At 39.0% G+C, this 19,653-nt stretch overlaps 1 protein-coding gene across 2 annotated transcripts in view; it reads left to right on the top strand.

Annotated features, from left to right (window-relative positions):
• Window positions 1-394: 394 nt before the first annotated feature.
• Window positions 395-19,653, top strand: part of yme1l1b (YME1-like 1b) — a 44,674-nt gene continuing 25,415 nt past the window's right edge. Inside the window, exons 1-4 of one of the 2 annotated variants that reach the window (XM_041184138.1) lie at window positions 395-570; window positions 7,441-7,488; window positions 8,296-8,424; window positions 15,561-15,732. In XM_041184138.1, coding sequence (XP_041040072.1) covers window positions 541-570; window positions 7,441-7,488; window positions 8,296-8,424; window positions 15,561-15,732 — 379 coding nt within the window. In that variant the 5' untranslated portion in view covers window positions 395-540. The remainder of the gene's footprint in view (window positions 571-7,440; window positions 7,489-8,295; window positions 8,425-15,560; window positions 15,733-19,653) is intronic. The other variant, XM_041184139.1, reaches the window with a different exon arrangement.

Raw genomic sequence — 19,653 nt, 5'->3', positions numbered from 1 at the left:
GGGAAGACATGGATGTGACGGCCTGAATGGCCTCTTTCTGTGCTGTAACCATTCCATGATTCTCTCAAATTAACAAAAATATGCCCTTTTTAAAGGGGCACAAAATATACAAATTTTTAATAAAACAAAGGAAACTTAATTAATTAATCATAAGATAATATGTATGCTCAATGCGCTCTGGCCCTCTGGTGCCCATCAGTCATTGCTGAGATGCTGAGTTTTTCCAGGTATTTTTGTTTTTGTTTTGGGTTTCCAGCATCCGCAGTTTTTGGCTTTTATCTTATTGATGAGCTGACTGTTGTTAGGCCAGTGAGTTACTGGGTTGCCAGATACTTGACTCTAGGGAAGTGACGATTTCAAACATATCCCGGAAGCAGTAACTCTTGTCGTCCGGAAGGAGTGGTGCGTTGACGTCACAGAGAGGAAGCCATTTTCCGGACAGTCAGCGGTTGAGTGGTTGGACCCTTTAGGTGTGGATAGAGCTGAGCTTCCGGACTTTTCACCGCTTCTCGGTACATACAGGTCAAGCCGGGCTTTGAAATGTTTTCCCTGTCCACGTTTCAGCCGCAGGTAAGGAGCCGGCCACAGGGTTTGGTGCGTGTGACTGACAGGCGACATGTTGTGTATTTGAAATTGGGGCCCAGGCAATCACAGGGGCATTGTTACAGCCGGTAACCGATGTCATACTGCTTAGTTAGAAACTGATAAAATTTCTTCCTTCATCGGATTAAAACCTCTCGTTTCATCGAAAGCCTCAGTTGGATAGCTGAAGAGATAGTGGAGGCGTTAGTGGTGATCTTTCAGGAATCACTGCAGTCAGGGAGGGTCCCAGAGGACTGGAAAATCGCTAATGTAACCCCCCTGTTTAAGAAGGGAGTGAGGAAAAAGACGGGAAATTACAGGCCGATTAGCCTGACCTCGGTCGTTGGTAAGGTTTTAGAGTCCATTATTAAGGATGAGATTTCAGAATACTTGGAAGTACATGGTAAACTAGGGCAAAGTCAGCATGGTTTCATCAAAGGGACGGTCATGCCTGACAAATCTGTTAGAGTTCTTTGAGGAGGTAACGAGTAGGTTAGACAAAGGAGAGCCAATGGATGTTATCTACTTGGACTTCCAGAAGGCCTTTGACAAGGTGCCGCACAGGAGGCTGCTCAGTAAGACAAGAGCCCATGGTGTTAGATGCAAGGTACTAGCATGGATAGAAGATTGGCTGTCTGGCAGGAGACAGAGAGTGGGGATAAGGGGGTCTTTCTCAGGATGGCGGCTGGTAACTATTGGAGTTCCGCAGGGGTCAGTGTTGGGACCACAACTTTTCACTTTATACATTAATGTTCTAGATGAAGGAACTGAGGGCATCCTGGCTAAGTTTGCAGATGATACAAAGATAGGTGGAGGGACAGGTAGTATTGAGGAGGCGGGGAGGCTACAGAAGGATTTGGACAGGTTAGGAGAATGGGCAAAGAAGTGGCAGATGGAATACAACATGGGGAAGTGTGAGGTCCTGCTCTTTAGTAGGAAGAATAGAGACAGACTATTTTCTAAATGGGGAGAGAATTCAGAAATCTGGAGTGCAAAGGGATTTGGGAGTCCTAGTCCAGGATTCTCTTACGGTTAACTTGCAGGTTGAGTAGGTAATTAGGAAGGCAAATGCAATGTTGGCATTTATTTTGAGAGGACTAGAATATAAAAGCAGGGATGTGCTGCTGAGGCTTTATAAGGCTCTTTTCAGACCACATTTTGAATATTGTGAGCAATTCTGGGCCCCATATCTCAGGAAGGATGTGCTGCCCCTGGAGAGGGTTCAGAGGAGGTTCATGAGAACGATCACACAAATAAAAGGCTTAACATATGAGGAACGTTTGAGGACTCTGGGTCTATACTCGATGGAGTTTAGAAGGATGAGGGGGGATCTGATTGAAACTTACAGAATACTGAGAGGCCTGGTTAGATTGGATGTGGGGAAGATGTTTCCATTAGTAAGAGAGACCAGGACCCGAGGGCACAGCCTCAGAGTAAAGGGAAGACCTTTTAGAACAGAGATGAGGAGAAACTTCTTTAGCCAGAGAGTGGTGAATCTATGGAATTCATTGCCACAGAAAGCTGTGGAGGCCAGGTTATTGAGTGTATTTAAGACCAAGGTAGATAGGTTCTTGATTGGTAAGGGGATCAAAGGTTACGGGGAGAAGGTGGGAGAATGGAGTTGAGAAACTTATCAGCCATGATTGAATGGTGGAGCAGACTCAATGGGCCGAATGGCCTAATTTCTGCTCCTATATCTTATGGTGGCATCCACCATCCCCCAATTCCCCCATATCCACCTTTTTTGTGCGTTTAACTCATTGGTAGCCCTGTTTGTTTGTGTCTGTACATGGATGTGGCCAGTAACAGTTATCAGATGGGAATACAGAGAGAAAGTGGCAATGGTAGTGTGAGCAATGGGTCCTGATGAAACGTCACAGACCTGGAATGTTAACGCTGGTTTTCTATCCACAGATTTTGGCTGACCTGAGTACTTCCAGCATTTCTGTTTGATTTCCAGCAGCTGCAGTATCTTACTTTTTGCCTCATTTCATTAATCTTGTTTTAGTTTTCACAACATTTAATTTTAACTTTAATTTACAAAAGCAAAATACTGGAGATGCATTTTTTACTGCATTTTTGTTTTTAATTTAGTTGAAATAGAATCAGTCAGAATCTCTGTCTTTTGGTTAACTGTTTATCATGTTGCAATGAGTTTAAGGCCACCAATGTCTAATTTCCTCCCATGCAGAGTTAAAATCTGCCCTTATGATTCTTGGAGCTTTGATTAAGCAAAGTTGTTGATGTTCTGACTAAATATTCAGGACTGGAGTCGTTTATTTCAGACTATGTCACTGAGGGGTATCACTATTTAAATTTAATCAGCCTTTTTGCTTGATGAGATCATGGGCGAAGAGCAAAGGTTCAGAGTATAGATTCTATCAAGGGCAAACAATATGAGAGAACATGAAATATACCAGAAGGGTTACACTGAAAAATTAACAACTTTGGTCTTTATAGGTGATGACTGCTCTTTTCTGTTTTCATTTCCAATGTCCAATGTTTGCATCTTTGTTCATAAGTCAAGTGGTTATGTGACATGAGCTTGTGCTTTAAAAATGAAGATTATAGGAAAGGACTTAACAAATGTAGCTGAAAGTCTTGAAATTACATTTTAGGATCTTGTATACAAACTTGTAGGGGTCCCTAAACTTCTACAGCCCTTTTTTGTCTTTTAAGATGCTCCTAAACATAGAAAATAGGAATAGGAGTAGGCCATTCGGCCCTTCGAGCCTGCTCCGCCATTCGTTATGATCATGGCTGATCATCCAACTCAATAGCCTGCTTTCTCCCCATATCCTTTGACTCCCTTCCCCCCAAGAACTTTATCTAGCTCCTTGAAAACATAACAATGTCTTGGCCTCAACTACTTTCTGTGGTAACTAATCCCACAGGCTCACCACTCTCTGGGTGAAGAAAGTTCTCCTCATCTCAGTCCTAAATTGTCTACACCGTATCCTCAGACTGTGACCCCTGGTTCAGGACTCCACCTTCAGGAACATCCTTGCTGTATCTACCCTGTCCAATCCTGTTAGAATATTTTAGGTTTCTATGAGATCTCCCCCTCATTCTTCTGAACTCCAGTGAATATAATCCTAATCGACTCAATCGCTCCTCATATATCAGTTCTGCCACCCCAGGAATCAGTCTGGTAAACCTTTGCTGTACTCCCTCTATAGCAAGAAGATCCTTCCTCGGGTAAGGAGACCAAAACTGCACACAATATTGCAGGTGTGGTCTTACCAAGGCACTGTAAAATTGCAGCAAGACAGCAAGCTCCTGTACTTGAATTCTCTCGCTATGAAGGCCAACATACCATTTGGCTTCTTTACCACCTGGCGCACCTGCATGCTTACCTTCAGCGACTGGTATATGAGGACACCCAAGTCTCGTTGCACATTCCCCTCTCTCAATTTATAGCCATTCAGATAATTTGTCTTCCTGTTTTTGCTACCAAAGTGGATAACCTCACATTTATCCACATTATACTGCATCTGCCATGCATTTGCCCACTCACTCAGCTTGTCCAAATCACACTGAAGCATCTCTGCATCCTCCTCACAGCTCACCCTCCCACCCAGTTTTGTCACCTGCAAATTTGGAGATATTACATTTAGCTCACCTGTTCGACCAACGCTTTGGTCATTCTTCCCAATACTTCCCTCTTGAGTTTAACACCATTCCTGTCTGATTATGCCTCTGTGAAGTGCCTTGGAATAGAATTTAATCCCCATTTGAAGTTACAGAATCTGCTGCAATTGACTTGGAGAAACTTGTGGCATTTTGGAAGTTAGGAAAATAGAGTTGACTGGAGTAAAGGAATTTCTTTGCAATACAAGCTGAGAACGTGGGAGAGGTAAAACCAGGGCGTTACAGTGCAATCATTGGCAACGGAGTAATTGCAGTGTTACAAGTTTGCATCAGTTTCCATTTTGGATTGAGGAATTCTCAGTTGATTATGTGACTTGTGACAGTTGGGTGGGAAGTGTTGTTGCAAGTATCTAGTTCATGGTTTGTGTTTGAGTATAGCGTTTGGTTTTAAGAATTAAAGTTTAACTGTAGAAAATGGAATACATGCAATTAAAGCAAACTTGGAGCCTATTGCACTTAAGGTTGGGCCATGTCTCCTTAAGAGGTTGACAGCTAGAAAGGCAAGGTAATTAAATTGCTGGACTTCAGAGATTGCCAGATTACCTCAAGAAATGGCAGTTCAAAAAGTGACCCATGTTTGTTTCATAAAGTCACAACAGAAAGAGACAGAGCTGTAACACAGCAAGTGGCCTACTTAATTAAAGAGCTGGAGACATGACGGCTGCAATGCTTGCAAACACTGGCAGTCCAAAGAGATGTTCTGTTTTGGGAGTTAGAACTAAAATTACTTGAAAAATATTCAGTAAACCCTGAAGGTTGTAAAACCCATTTACTACTTCAGATTAAAGAAAAAATTGTAAATGAGGGATAATTTAATCTAAGGGTCGGTTTGAGGCCAGCCCAGAGCATGATGTCATCGTGGAGATGGATGGAGCTTAGGGAGGGTTCTCTAGTTTCAATTTATCTGGGTGTTTGGGAGAGGTTTTTAGTTGCAGGTTGTATGTTCTGTGGTTTGCAGCTCACTGAGAGAAGATAGCCAAAGTAAGTGACAGACCTGCACCGGAAACAGAGTGAAACCCTAACTTCTTCATTGACCATGTGGAATGCAGCTGAGGCTTAATCTCAGTTTAAATCTTGAGGGAACAGAAGCTGGAAACTGCCTAGTTTGAAGCTAGTGGGGGAATCTACAGTGGGTCTCAGTATCTTGTTGCAAAAGAAAGTAGTCAGCTGAATTAGCTTGGAAGTATTGGAAAAGTAATCAGAACAAGGCATTGAGCCATCCACAGTCAAGAGATCATAAATGAAACTTTTACCTCTGAGAATAGCTGAAGAGAATTCTCCAGAGAGTTGTGGCATACATATGGGCGGTTCCTAAAGAAGTAAATAACTTTAAGATTGATGTCTTGTGAGAGAATTCTTGGGGGAAGTAAGAAATAAATCTGCGTTCATAACATGCATAGTTAGAAGCCATTTTTTTTACTATACAGTCAAGCTGATAGAAAAAAAAAGTGAAATCTTGTGGCGCAGTTCTGTTAGTTAAAACTAGGTCTTTGGATTTCTCTTTAAATGTTAACGGTCCAGAACTGGATTGTAACTGTATCAAAGTCGTGGAAGGATCACGACCTGAAATGTTAACTGTTTCTCTCTCTCTCCTCAGATGCTGCCAGACCTCTTGAGTATTTCCAACATTTTGTTTTTATTATATGCATTAGTTGATACTCCATGGTGTTGGCATGTGGAGAGTCAAGTTCATATTTGTTTTGTGGGAGCAAGTCATTGTTTTAGATTCTCTCTTTCATCTTTTGGTTACCCTATGCGTCACACCATACCTAGTTAAGAGATCAGGCAGTTTGACCTGTGCATCTGCTGTTTTAGAATGTGCAAAATAATGGTGCCAAGCATTTTAACTGTAATGCCTCTCCCGACGACACAACTGAGGTCAGAAAATCTGTGGAAAATTGCAGATTCAAAGCTCCATAGTGCACATTGGTGTGTTGCAATGTTGGGATTAAGATGTATTTGATAAAATCCTACAACACAGTGGAAAAAGGTCTGTGTGCAAGGTGGCAAGAAGTAATAAAATCATATGTACCAATTTTCAACTAAGTGTAATTAACCTATTTTGACTGAGAAACTTGCAAGTGACTATAATTTTAATTTGAAAATGAAATAGTTATGCAGCTTCCATCAGCTGACTTGAACTTTATTTGAAACATTTCACCCAAGTGACTCCTCGCCAAATGTTTCATGCCCACTTGTGGCTACAGAACTCTACAATGGTTTTTAATAATTAAAAATAGCTCATCATGTAAAGGTTTTTCCTTGACCCATTAATTAATGAGTATTTCCTGAGCTTTGTTATCGCAGCCATGTATGGTTTCTTTGATAAGACTAGACTTACTGTTCACATGCAAAAGTCTAAATGCAGCAGAACAAAGATGACATTCTAGAGAAAGCCTGGAAGTTTTTGGTGTGCTTGTTTTGTGGATTTTTCTAAGTTTTACTGCACATTATTACATTTTTAAGATGAAAAATATGTAAGTTTACAAGCATGTGTTCAGATTGTGCTTTTAAAATGAAATATTAGTTTTGACATGGAAATGTGGTGTTGGAAGATTGTACCACTAAAGCCAGATTTTTTTCATTCAATAACCCAATACCCATGCCAGGCTGGTCCAGAATTCATCCAGAATACTTTCGTTGAACAACTAACTCAGATTCCTTAAGGGAACCGAGACTAGACCTATGACAGGTGCCAATACTATTCCCATTTGATTTAAATAACCCTGCAAGTTAATGGTTACGCTTGCCCAGCTGGATTAGCTACAGTAATTTCTCCTTGTTTAACCCTAGCAAGCTGTAATTTTAGCTGGCTATACTCTAGTAGTATTTAATTGCACACTTGGGGCCTTCAGACTTTGTTGTCAGTCTGCTGCTAATCTCTCTTGGTATGCCTGTATTGTATCCCTATGGAGTAAGCTGGTGCATTGCATATCAAGCAAACAAGCTTTATTTGTGCAAATTCATCTGTAGCTCATTTTGGTATAATGAGCATTTCAGACATCCAGCTGATTGAAAAATGTTTATCCATAACTGCCACAGCCCTTAATAATCTTGCTGCAAGAGCAATTTGCTTAGATTTGTTCAATGTGTTTATCACAATTTTGTACTACTGAATAACTTCAATGTGCTTAACAGTTTAATGCGTTTAACAGTCCAGTAATTTATTGCATTTAAAAATCATCTTGGATTCATGCTTTTATTTAGATCAAAAGGACACTGTCTACCTCTAGCATGACTTCACAGAATCACTTGGTATGTTTGCCCACTGGTTTTGGTTAGGTGCTAATGTTGAAGTTTAAATTAGCCAAGCTATAATACACTTATTTGTATTACATGAATAGCAAATTTCAGAAAAACTGCATAATGCGGTTTCAGTTGTTTGTTTACATCCTGCATGTCTTTACATTTGCACTCCTTCCCCACCTTGCTCCCTAAAGAGTGCTCATCATTAGTTGATCATTAGAAGTTCAAGCACACTTCATAGACAGCAGATATCAGGAACTCCTCCACTTTGGTTTGGTTTCTTCCATTACAACTTTGATTTTTTAACATTAAAGTCGTGGCTACATCAAAAGTACTTGATTGGTTGTAAAGTGCTTTGGGGTGTCCTGATTGCAAGACTTTTTTGATGCTGTAGATACTCAGTTTGGAAAAAATGTCTGATTTGCTGTCAGGCTGAATCTAGCTTCAAGGTGCTGCATAGCAGGTTGATGCAGGCCAGTATCCCTTGTGTCCGAAGTATATGTGCAGATACTTTCCAGTGAAATTTGAATGTGTTTTCTTCTACCTTCTGAAAATATGTTTCTAATGGCAAATACTACCGTTTACAACCTGAATTGATAGCAGTTGAGTATATGGAGCAATAATATGATCACATTATTGAAAACAATATTAAATAAGTCTTGAAGTAAAATTATTTGTTCATTAATAAATAAACCTCAATCTTCGCATTGTTATTCATGTTTAGCTGTTTTAATGTTTTTTAGCCTAACTTTGAGAAAAGTGAATGTTACTTAAAATGCCAAATATAACTAAGTTCTTATTGTATGAATTTTGTAGGTGACTGTCCCTCTAAGTCAGCTGATCAGCACTTTCCATTCCCTTAAAAGTTCGGCAAGCTCAGTCAGTTCTGCATCTATACAATGTCTGCAACGAGAAGCAAACCAAGAACGTGATCAAGTTAATGAGGTAATGTTTGGTTAAGTTATCTCTCATGAAAGAGGAATTGGTAAATAAGATCCAAAATGTTAACTTTTCCATAATTTTTTTATTGTTTGCCCTTTTAAAAATAGCAGTGTCGTTGTTTGAGCTTGCACTCAAGCGACAAGCATCAGAATGATTAGAGCTTAAGATTTTGTTATCAAATAAGGCATTGGTGAAAAAAGTACTTATTATTCATGAGGTGATTTTATAGTCTGCTCGTTTAACTAGAAAGCAAATTAGCTTTGGAACAGTTGTAGGCAAAACAATTACACAAACAGAAATTCTAATTCATAATATACAGTGTGTTCATGTGCGTGTGCGCGTATGTATACAAGTATCTAGATAGGCTGGGGTTGTTTTCCTTGGAGCAGAGAAGGCTGAGGGGGGAACCTGATTGAGGTGTACAAAATTATGAAAGGCATAGATAGGGTACATAGGAAGAAACCTTCCCCCTTAGTGGAGGTGTCAATAACCAGGGGGCATAGATTTAAGATAAGGGACTGCAGGTTTAGAGGGGATTTGAGGCAATATTTTTTCACCCAGGGCAGAGGCAATATGAGATCAAAAGGAAGCTGTAAGCCTCCAACTGTTTCCACAGGAACCAAGTGCTTTGCCTGGTTTTTGGTTAGGTCTGTGGGTTGCTGCTGCCTTAAAGGAGATTAGTTTGGGAATTTGTTAAAAATTATCATAGTAGTGATTTGAAGCCATGTGTATTTATATTTTAACCTGTGTAAATTAATAAAATGTTTCATTTATTTTAATGTAAAACCTCAAATTGGTAGTCTGATTCCTGAATTTAGAGTTGCATCTCAAACATAACACTTAAAATTATAGGTTATGATAGTTGTTTAAAGTTTCCCTCTGGGATTTTTAGATAACTCACTTTACCAACTGCATCGCTCATAACAGTTGGTGGCTCTAGCGGGATAAAAGTATTGCTAATTCCTTGATTGGTTTAGAATTGGTGCATCTTAAGGTTGTGAGTCTGAGAGGCACTTTGATTTCAGGAGTTGATGAGGTATTTTAGAAGTGGTGAGACTGCAAGATAGCTTTGGCAATTGCCTAGGCTTGTCTGGGAGCAGAAGAGATAACTCTGATTCGGTTGGAGAAAATAACCAAAAATAAGTAAAGAGTTGGCAGATAAGTTAAAATTGGGGTTACCCTGGGGGTGCTAGGAAATCAGATATAGTTAAAAGTATAGCACAACATCTACAGTTGGGAGTGAAACCTGTCACTAGTGAGTCACAGCTGGAGGTAGTGAGATTTCAGTTACAAATGACGCTTGAATTTGAACAAAGGTACTGAATAGGCTTTAATTTGAAGCAAAGGACAGAGAAATGGTTTTTAAAAGGGAATTAGATATTCTGAAGATGGAGAAGGAGGAAAGAGAGAGAGAGAATTCCAACTGCAAATGTTGGCAGTTAGAAAAGAGATGCCAGTAGGTGAGGAAGGATTTATCTCTCGTAGAACTTAGTGGGGGCATGTTTAAATGTGTACATACTCTTCTAAAGTTTGAGAGAAAGATATTGAAGCATTCTTTACTTCATTTGAGAAGCTAGCTAAACAAATGAAATTGCCACAGGAAAACTAGACATTGTTATTACAGTCTAAGTTGTTAGATAGGGCACTTGAGATATATGCTTCGTTTTCCCATCAGATTGTTATCCCATTAGGGTATAAAAATGAGATTCTGAGGATTTCTCATGAAATTCCAATGGGAGTACATTTAGGAATTAGGAAAACGCAGGAAAAGATAGAGGGGTTTTTTTTTGGCCAGGATTGCATAGGGATGCAGTCAAATTCTGTAGAATCTGTTATGCATGCTAAATAACAGGAAAAGCACAAGCTGGTGCCTTTACTTCCAATACCAGCATTTGAAGAACCTTTTACCAGGGTCATGATTGATTATGTAGGATCCCTCCCTAAGACTAAAAGTGGAAATCAGTATTTATTGACAATATTGGATGTGTCTACCAGGTTTCCTGAAGCGAAATCTTTAAGAAGATTGTGGAGGAGTTAATTGCTTACTTTTAAAGAAATACAATCAGATCAGGGGTCAAATTTCATGTCATAGCTGTTTAAGGAAGTAATGAATAGTTTGGGGATAAAACAGTTTAAGTCAACAGCTTATCATCCGGAGTCACAAGGAGCTTTGGAAAGATGGCATCAAACTTTATAAACTATGATAAAAGCATACTGTCATGATTATGCACAGGATTGGGACACTGGAATTCTATTTTTGTTATTTGCTATTAAGGACGCTCCTAATGCATCAACTGGTTTTAGCTGTTTTGAACTAATTTATGGTCATGAAGTAAAGGGACCATGGAAATTGATTCATGAGAAATTGGTGGGTCAAAATTCAGAAACTACTATCTTGGATTACGTATCAAATTTCAGGGAGCTGGCTAGGGAACATTTAAAGATATCACAGCAAGTGATGAAAATAAAAGCAGATAAGAAAGCTAAAATTTGCAGTTTTGTTTCTGGAAAGTACTAGTTTTGTTACCAGTACTGGGTGATTCATTAAATGCAAGATTTAGTGGGCCTTACAGGATTGAAAAGAAATTGAAGTAAATTATTTAATAAATACTCCAGATGGAAGAAAGAAGCAGAGGGTGTGTCATGTAAATATGCTTAAAAAGTACTTTGACAGGGAAGAGGAACAAAAAGAGGTATTAGTGATGGTGGATGATGAGAAAGAGGTAGAAGTGCAGTAATCTGAAATTAAGTTTCCTCTAATCAAATTGGGTAATGAGGGGGTGCTTAAAAATTTAAATGAAATATTGAATTACCTTCCAAGCAAGTGTCAGTGATTTGGAAAAGCTATTGCAGTCACACAACCCTATGGTGGAAATAAGCTGGGAAAGACACATTTAGCTTTACATGATGTAAGTAAAGGAGTATCATCTTCAATAAGGCAACAACTTTATAGATTAAATCCGGCAAAGTTATCACAAGTACAATAAGAAATTGATTTCATACTTCAAAATCATATAATTGAGTCTAGTCGCAGTAACTGGAGTTCGTCTGTTGTCCTGGTACTGAAACCAGATGGAACACAGACTGTGTGTGGGCCATCAAAAGATGAATGCGATGACAAAAGCGGACTTATAACCCATACCATGGTTGGAGACTCGCATTGAGAATGTGGGACAATTGAAATTGATCACACAGATTGACTTGCTAAAAGGATATTGGCAGGTACCGTTGGAGAGAGCAAAGGAGATATCAGCTTTTGTAACACCAAGTGGACTATATCAGTTTAAAGTCATGCCATTTGGTACGAAGAATGCGCCTGCGACATTTCAAAGACTGACAAAAGAAGTAATTGCGGCTCTAAGCAATTGTGTGGTTTATATTGATGATCTAATTGTTTTCAGTCAGACATAGGAGGAGCATTTACAGCATCTGGAAGAATCATTTACTCAACTACAAGAAACTAATTTGGTGATGAACTTGGCCAAAAGTGAATTTGCAAAAGCACAAATTAAGTATCTAGGCCATACCATTGGACATGGTAAGGTGGCTCTGAGAGATAAGAAAGCCAAGGATATCGTGGATTTCCTAGTGCCTACAACAAAACGAGAAATTGAGATTTCTGGGCACGGGTGGGTTTTACCAGAAATTTGTACCAAACTTTAGCCAAGTGGCTGCTCCACTAACTGAACGATTAAAAAAAGAACAAGAAGTTTCAATAGACACGAGTGTCAGAAGTCATTTGATAGTTTGAAAACTGTATTAACTATGACACTAGTATTAGCAGTACCCAATTATGCCAAACTATTCAAGTGTTGCAAACAATTCATCAGAAACAATTATTTATACAGACCATAATCCTTTGAAGTTTTTGGACAAATTTCGAGACAAAGGTGCAAGGCTTTTCAGATGGAGTCTGTTATTACAACCATTTAATCTACATATTATACATATTGCTGGAAGAAAATATCTGTTTGCAGATGCATTTTCAAGAGTTTAAAGCTTAAAGGAAAATGGGACATTTAAAAAAAAATCCCAGACACTGAACTAGAGTGATTTCTGTTGATACCAAGGACTTGTATATATTTATGTTAATGCATGCATCAGGTAATGTAATAGTGTAATAAGTATAGGAGATAGTGTGAGATGGGTTATTATAATTAAGCCGTCTATTAGAATTATGATGGCTCATTTTGCGATAAGGAGGGGGATGTCATGAAGCTATTAATATATATATATTATTGTAAATTCTTTTTCTTTTAAAATAGAGGATTAGTCTGTGAATGTGCCTTAATTGGATTAATGCCAGCTAGTCTGAATGCTTTTATGTGCACTAGTTTTGATATGTAAGAGAGATAGCGTGCATTTGCATTTTTTGCATAGACCATTCAAGAAGTGGGGTGAAAACTACCACCTAGCTAGCAGATACCAAGGAGTACCTTTATATTACTAATAAAATTGGTACTACGAAAGGGGCTTTATTGTAAAAGGTGGAGTTCAAAGAGGCTGGTGATACAATGAGAATTTACATTCGATGAGCTAGGTATAACTTCTGTTTTGTGTGCGTAGGGCTGAGGCAATGTGAGATCAAAAGACAGCTGTAAGCCTCCAACTGTCTCCACAGGAATCAAAGTGAAAAGAACCTCTTTTTGAATTTGTGTGGTGAAAATGCTTTGCCTGATGTTCGGTTAAGTCTATGGGTTGCTGTTGCCTTAATGGAGATTAGTTTGGCAATTTGTTAAAAGTTATGATAGTACTAATTTGAAGCCTTGTGTATATATATATATTTTAACCTGTGTAGATTAATAAAATGTTTCATTTAGGTTAATGTAAAACCTCAAATTGGTGGCCTGATTCCTGAGTTTAGAGTCGCATCTCAAACATAACACTTAAAATTATAGGTTATGATAGTTGTTTAAAGTTTCCCTCTGGGATTTTTAGATAACTCGGCTTTACCAACTGCACCGATCATAACAGTGCTAGAAAAAGTTACCAGCTACAAGTATCGTCGTATCAAAGTAGATGATAAACTGAATTGGGAGGAACAGTGTAGAGATATGGTGGCCAATAGATACATATGCTTATACAACCTCAGAAAATTAAAATCCTTTCAAGTAGATGGCACAAGTATGAAACTCTTCTATATAGCTGTAGTTGAGAGTGCTCTCCTTTTTTGATTTCTTTCCTGGTATTGTTGTATTGGGAAAGTAGTCTTTAAGGGTACAGAGATTATTGAACTAGACAGGGATGTGTATTTGATGAGCAGGTTTTTCTTGACTAAATCTGTTCTTGAAGAACCTTGACAGGAGTTTTTTTTGAATAGTGAGAATCAACCTTTGTCTCAGCATTACTGTTGGATGAGTTCAGGGAAAAAACGACAATTCCTTATGTGCAGGGCAAATCGGTTCTTGAACTCGTCTGTGGCCTTCTCTAAAAGAACTTTTGATAGGAGTTTGATGAATGGATGAGGATATGTACTCATGTTGGGACTCGCTGATTATTTTAATGTATTGGAATAGTTTTTAATACATATTTTAGTCAGTTAGACTGGCAATAGGATAATTTTTTTCTTTTTGTTATTCATTTATATAATTTTTTCAATGAGCATGCAGTGTACCTGAAATAAATTTCCACGTGGAGAATAAATTGAAATTGATTGAAAGCATGTATACATGAATGTTGGGCAAGGACAAGATTGGACTTTGCTATGAAGCCCTCCAACAGCTTGTTAATGATCACAGTCTGTCTGGTCTCATACATGAAGTATGGACGTTGTGTGGAAGAACTTCATGTGCCAAGAGGTTTTGCATTTGCTTGTAATAAAAAAAGTAATTTCACCCATGTCCAGTAAGTCAATATTGCTTGTTCCTAAAGTGGCAATGTTTAAGATGAGTAATGGCATGCTTCCTGCTCTTCAACTTTATACAAGTAGCTGACCTTATTGCGTAGTTTTGTTTCTTAGGAAAATAGTTACAGGAGTAGGCCGTTTAGCTCCTTGAGCCTGTTCTGCCATTCAGTGAGATCATGACTGATTGTGACCCAAATCTCTATATTTGACTTTACCCATATCCTAATATCTTTGATTAGCAAAAATCAATTAATCTCAATTGTTAAGTTTAACAATTGATTTAGCGTCACTTTGTGGAATAGTTCTAAACTTCTATCACACTTTGCATGTAGAAGCATTCCCTAATTTCATTCCTGAAAATCTGGCTGTTTTTTAGACTATGACCCCTAGTTCTTGACTCCCTAGCCAACAGCAATAGTTTCATCTATCCCCTTAATATCTTGTTGTATATTTGCTGTTAACATAATGGCTATTAACCCTTTATACTACTGTCATTGCCCGACACTTATGAGGCACGAATATTACTTGCCACTTATCAGTCCAAGCCTGAAGGTTGTCCAGGTCTTGCTGCCAGTTGGCCTACGCCTGCTCCTGTGTCTTATGATCTTATTTTATATTTATTTCCCTGAGTTCTCATCTCCCTTGCAAGTGTAAACATCATTTTTATCTCTACCCCATGAAACCGTTTTATAACCTAAAAAATTAGCATAAGGTTAACATAACTCCTCTACTTTTTATTCTATTTCCCTTGAGAAATGAACCCCACTTTTTTGTTTTTTAATGGCCTTATTAACCTTTGTTGATACTTGTGATTTGTGTATTTTCACCCCCAGATCTCTGTTCTATAACACCATTTAGGCACTTATTCTTCAGCAGTGCGTAGCTCCTTGTCCTTCCAATCAGCAAGATGCAACCTTAAAGTTTCTATTCACAGTAAGCCTTTAACCCATTCCCACAAATATATTCTGTTTTCACCCATCCACATTGGATTCTTGGCTTTGAGCTCAGCACTCCTGCAAACTATTCACAATATAGTCCATTCTAACTACTACAAATCTGTTTCGTGCTTATGTGAAGCTGAAGTAGTTTACGAAAAATTTGTCCAATGTTTGAAATCATGTGTTCTTAAAAAATGTTTGAATAGTAAGGATGAATGGGTTAAAAGGTAATTTTGCAGCAGTTTTAATATTGATGTTCATGTTACAATCTTTATATTTATTATGCAATATAAAATGTATTTGTTAAGCAAAGGTACTACATTTCCATTATTTATTTCTTGAACTTTTTTTTGCAGCCTGCACTTAACCTAAGGGAATTTGGATTATCTGATTTGAAAACCAGCCAACTAGCTGAATTGGCAGACAGATTGCTTCCATGTTTATCTCCAAGTGACTCAAATCCTGAACAGTCGTCACAGTGGCAGAAGTCCCATATTTCATCACAGTCCTTCTTTGAAAATAAACATGGTGAGGAACAATTTTTTTCTTTTGGAGCCTCACCTTAAAGCCACTTTTCATCTTATCTCACTGGTAATCTTGAAGCCTGGACTTGAGAGGGCATTCTATTTTGCTGATCACTGAAAAATGGGTGATGATTGACCTACTTGGAAGATTCTGCAGCTAGATTCATTGTATCCTGAGTCAATCTTGGCTGTGTAACCAATGGGGTTTGGAAAAAAAATCAAACTTCCTGTTGTAGTGAACCCCTGCTAGGTAAAATGTATGGTGTCTTTTTTTTTGTGAAAAATGCCACCGTGCTTTATTTCTGGATGATATGACAATCATATAGAAAAACTCAGTATCAAAGACATGTTTGCCTGAGTTAAGGTCCTTTTAAGAGTACCCCAGGATAGCAGGTCCTGTGGAGCTGTGCCCCAATTGTAGGCAATGCTGTGCATCCCACACTGTGCTCAGTCTGCACTGTGCCATATGCTGAGGCAAATCCTTTGTATTGCCGATCCATAGTACTCTCCTGTTTGGGCAATTGCTCATGCTCTCTGATGACATCTTTTCTGCGTTTGGTCCAGTTGATTGAGGATGAACTGGCTGGTGATGTTGAAATGTCCCACACAGTTCACAAAGCAGGTTTCTGTTCTGCTGTCAAGCTGGGGGGCCCTGCGTGATCCATACACTTATCCCAGCAGAGCTCAGTGAGGCCATGAACCAGCTGTTGGAATTTCTGTTTCTGACTCTCCACTTTGAATTGTTGTAGATGAGGATCCACAGCCAGAGTCTGGGCCTGGGCCTGGACTCCATATCCTGGCCGGAGGAGGTGGTCCTCCTCTCCACGCTCCCTCTCGCTCTGTCCCCGGGCCCACACTTTTATTAGGCGTGGTGTTCATTGAAGGCAGGTAATGTGTCTGTCACAATGTAGATGTGACTGGTGATGTGAAATATTCAGAAGTAAGCAAAAGCTTTGTGGTGTACTGAAATTTCCTGCTGATTCTTAGTATTAAATTTAGGTCAAACATCTGAATTGATCCGGTTTCCATTTTGTATAAAATTTAAATCTTAATCGTGTTTTAATAAAATACAGTGGACCCTTGGTTATCCTTCAGAGTACAGGGGGTTGCCCTAATGGAAAATAGAATTAAGAGGTAATAGAATTTCTGAATTGCTGTAAGCTTCTGACTCTGACGTAAGAAATAAGAGCTGGAGCAGCCATTCGGCCCGCTGAGCCTGCTCCACCATTCAACAAGATTACAGCTTTGTTTCCTGTTACTAATTAACTGAAAATTGAACATTGGTAACAGCATGAATAATTAAGGCACTCATGCATTTTAAATGTTTTTTGTGTATAAGCATATTGTGCTGTGAACATAGCTCCTTGCTTGTGAAAGAGAGTGCCTCAATTCTTTAAGTTAAATTGTAAAAGAAAACGTTCTGTTGATCTAAGTTTAAAAACAAAGTGCTGTAAGTATGCAACAGTTCAGCAAGCATCTGAAAGAATGCTAGCTTAATCTTGAATGGGACCTTGTTCAGATTGGAATTGGTTGAGGTGGATGAGATGGTCCTCCTTTTATAGGATTAACTAGAACACAATAGATAATGAAAGGTAGACTTCATGAATTAGCTTGGAGATTCACCTTGTTGAGAACTTACATGGGGAATTTTGTGGCAGTGGCGTGGGCTCAAACAGCTTTTCTACCCATTAAATCATCCTGCTGAGTTCACAACCCAAATTGCCGTTGGGCATTCCTGACTGGCAAAACTTTGTAAAATTGCAGCATAAAGCCAGTACACTAACTACTTTCACAAACAGATTCATTGGTTGTCAATACATTTTGAAAAGCAAGAATTGGGTGTAAGGATTTAAAAAAAAAAAGCAAATGCTGGAAACTGTAAAAGAGCTTGTATCCTGTATAAAGGTCACTGTGAGCATTTGGAAGGCAGTAAAAAGAATTGTTATTCCACAACAACTATTCAGTTAACACAGAATTCTTGCAATGCAGAAGGGGGCCATTCAGCCCATTGTGTCTGCACCGGCTCTCTGAATGAGCAGTTCACTAAGTGCCATTCCCCTGCCTTTCTCTCTATCTACTCTGTCCAGATCCCTCATAATTTTGAATACCTCTATCAGATCTTCTCTCTGCCTTCTTATCTCCAAGAAAACAGTCCCACCTTTTCCAATCAATCTTCATAAGTGAAGTTGCTCATCCCTGGAACTATTCTTGTGAATCTTTCCTGCACTCTCTCTAATGCCATCACATCCTTCCTGAAGTGTGGCACCCGCTATACTCTAGCTGAGGCCGAACTAGTGTCTTATACATGTTCAAATAACCTCCTTGCTCTTATGCCCTGTGCCCCTATTAATAAAGCCTAGGACACTGTATGCTTTATTAATCACTCTGTCAACCTGTTGTTAAGACTGCAGGCAATGTTATCTGCTGCGCAAGCCAAATCTTACTGATTAAAACCTTTTTTTTGTATTTTGAAAACTAGGGGAAAACTATTGATCCCGGAAGCATAGAATCCCAGTAACACTTTTAGGATTTTAAAATTAAAAGATTTATTAACAAGAAAGAAAGCTTAAGCAGCAAGCAATTAGGAAGACAAATGGTATGTTGTCCTTCATTGCAAGAGGATTTGAGCTCAGAAATCGGGATGTCTTACTGCAAGGCCTTGATGAAACCACACCTGGAGTATTGCATGCAGTTTTGGTCTCCCTAATTAAGAGAGGATATACCTGCCGTAGAGCAAGTGTAGTGAAGGTTCAGAATGGCAGGACTAACGTATGAGGAGAGATTGTTTGACTGGGCCTGTATTCACTAGAGTTTAGAAGAATGAGAGGGGATCTGATTGAAATGTATAAAATTCTAACAGAGCTAGACAGACTAGATGAGGGAGGACGTTTCTCCTGGTTGGGGAGTCTAGCACCAGGGGCCACAGTCTCAGGATACGGGGCAGGCCATTTAGGACTGAGATGAGGAAAAATGTCTTCACTGAAGGTGGTCAACCTGCGGAATTCTGTACCACAGAAGGCTGTGGAGGCCAAGTCACTGAGTATATTCAAGAAATAAATTGATAATTTTTTGGATATGAGGGGTGTTGAGAGGTATGGAGAGAAAGCGGGATTATGATGTTGAGGGAGAGGATCAGCCATGATCATATTGAATGGCAGAGCCAGGCTCGAAGGGCTGAATGGCTTACTCCTCCTAGTTTCTATGTTTCTACAAGTTTTAAAAAAACATTTCCCAAAAAAAAACACACTTGGTCGGAACAGACATAACCTACTTGGCAACAGCTCTGTTATAGATTTTAACCATAAAAATCCAGTAATATTATCCAAGGCAAAAACTGCTACTTTAAGAGAGTATACTACATGACTTCTCATGCTCTTCCACTCTGCTGTGGAAATCCGATGGAAGTTCAGAAACAGACTAGTTTCTGAAAGCAAAGACTTCTCTGGCTTGAAACTGGGTGGCACCTTCAAATTCATAACTTTTCTCAGGACATCTCCCCCATGCAGCCAACACATCTCAACTCAGCATCTTTCCTTAAATGTCCTTTTTCCCTTTCATCTTAAACTTCATTGTTCTAAGCACTTCTTAGAACTCAGCTTGCCCAAAATATAAAAATCTTTCATCTTTTGCTATTGCGTCCACTTTCAGATCAAATTTAATTACCTTCCCTTGTTTACCTATAAAACCTTTAAGTTGTAAAAGTCTGTTGTCACTTCTAAATTCCCTTTGAAATTTACCAGCTGAAAAGTCACGTTCCTACTTACCTTACAATTTAAATTTTGAAACCCAACCTATTTACTTGTACATTCAACTTCACCATAGCCTCGCATTACAAATGCATGCTCCCACAGACCAGCTGGCTTTACTAACCTTCCCCCGAGTTTAATAAATCATGCACACACATGCAGCCACCTTTACAGAATAC

This window comes from Carcharodon carcharias, chromosome 3 (genome assembly GCF_017639515.1).
Source record: "Carcharodon carcharias isolate sCarCar2 chromosome 3, sCarCar2.pri, whole genome shotgun sequence".
In the NCBI taxonomy this organism is placed as follows: domain Eukaryota; kingdom Metazoa; phylum Chordata; class Chondrichthyes; order Lamniformes; family Lamnidae; genus Carcharodon; species Carcharodon carcharias.
The sequence above is the reverse complement of the archived record's forward strand: the minus strand, read 5'-3'. Positions and strand labels throughout refer to the sequence as shown.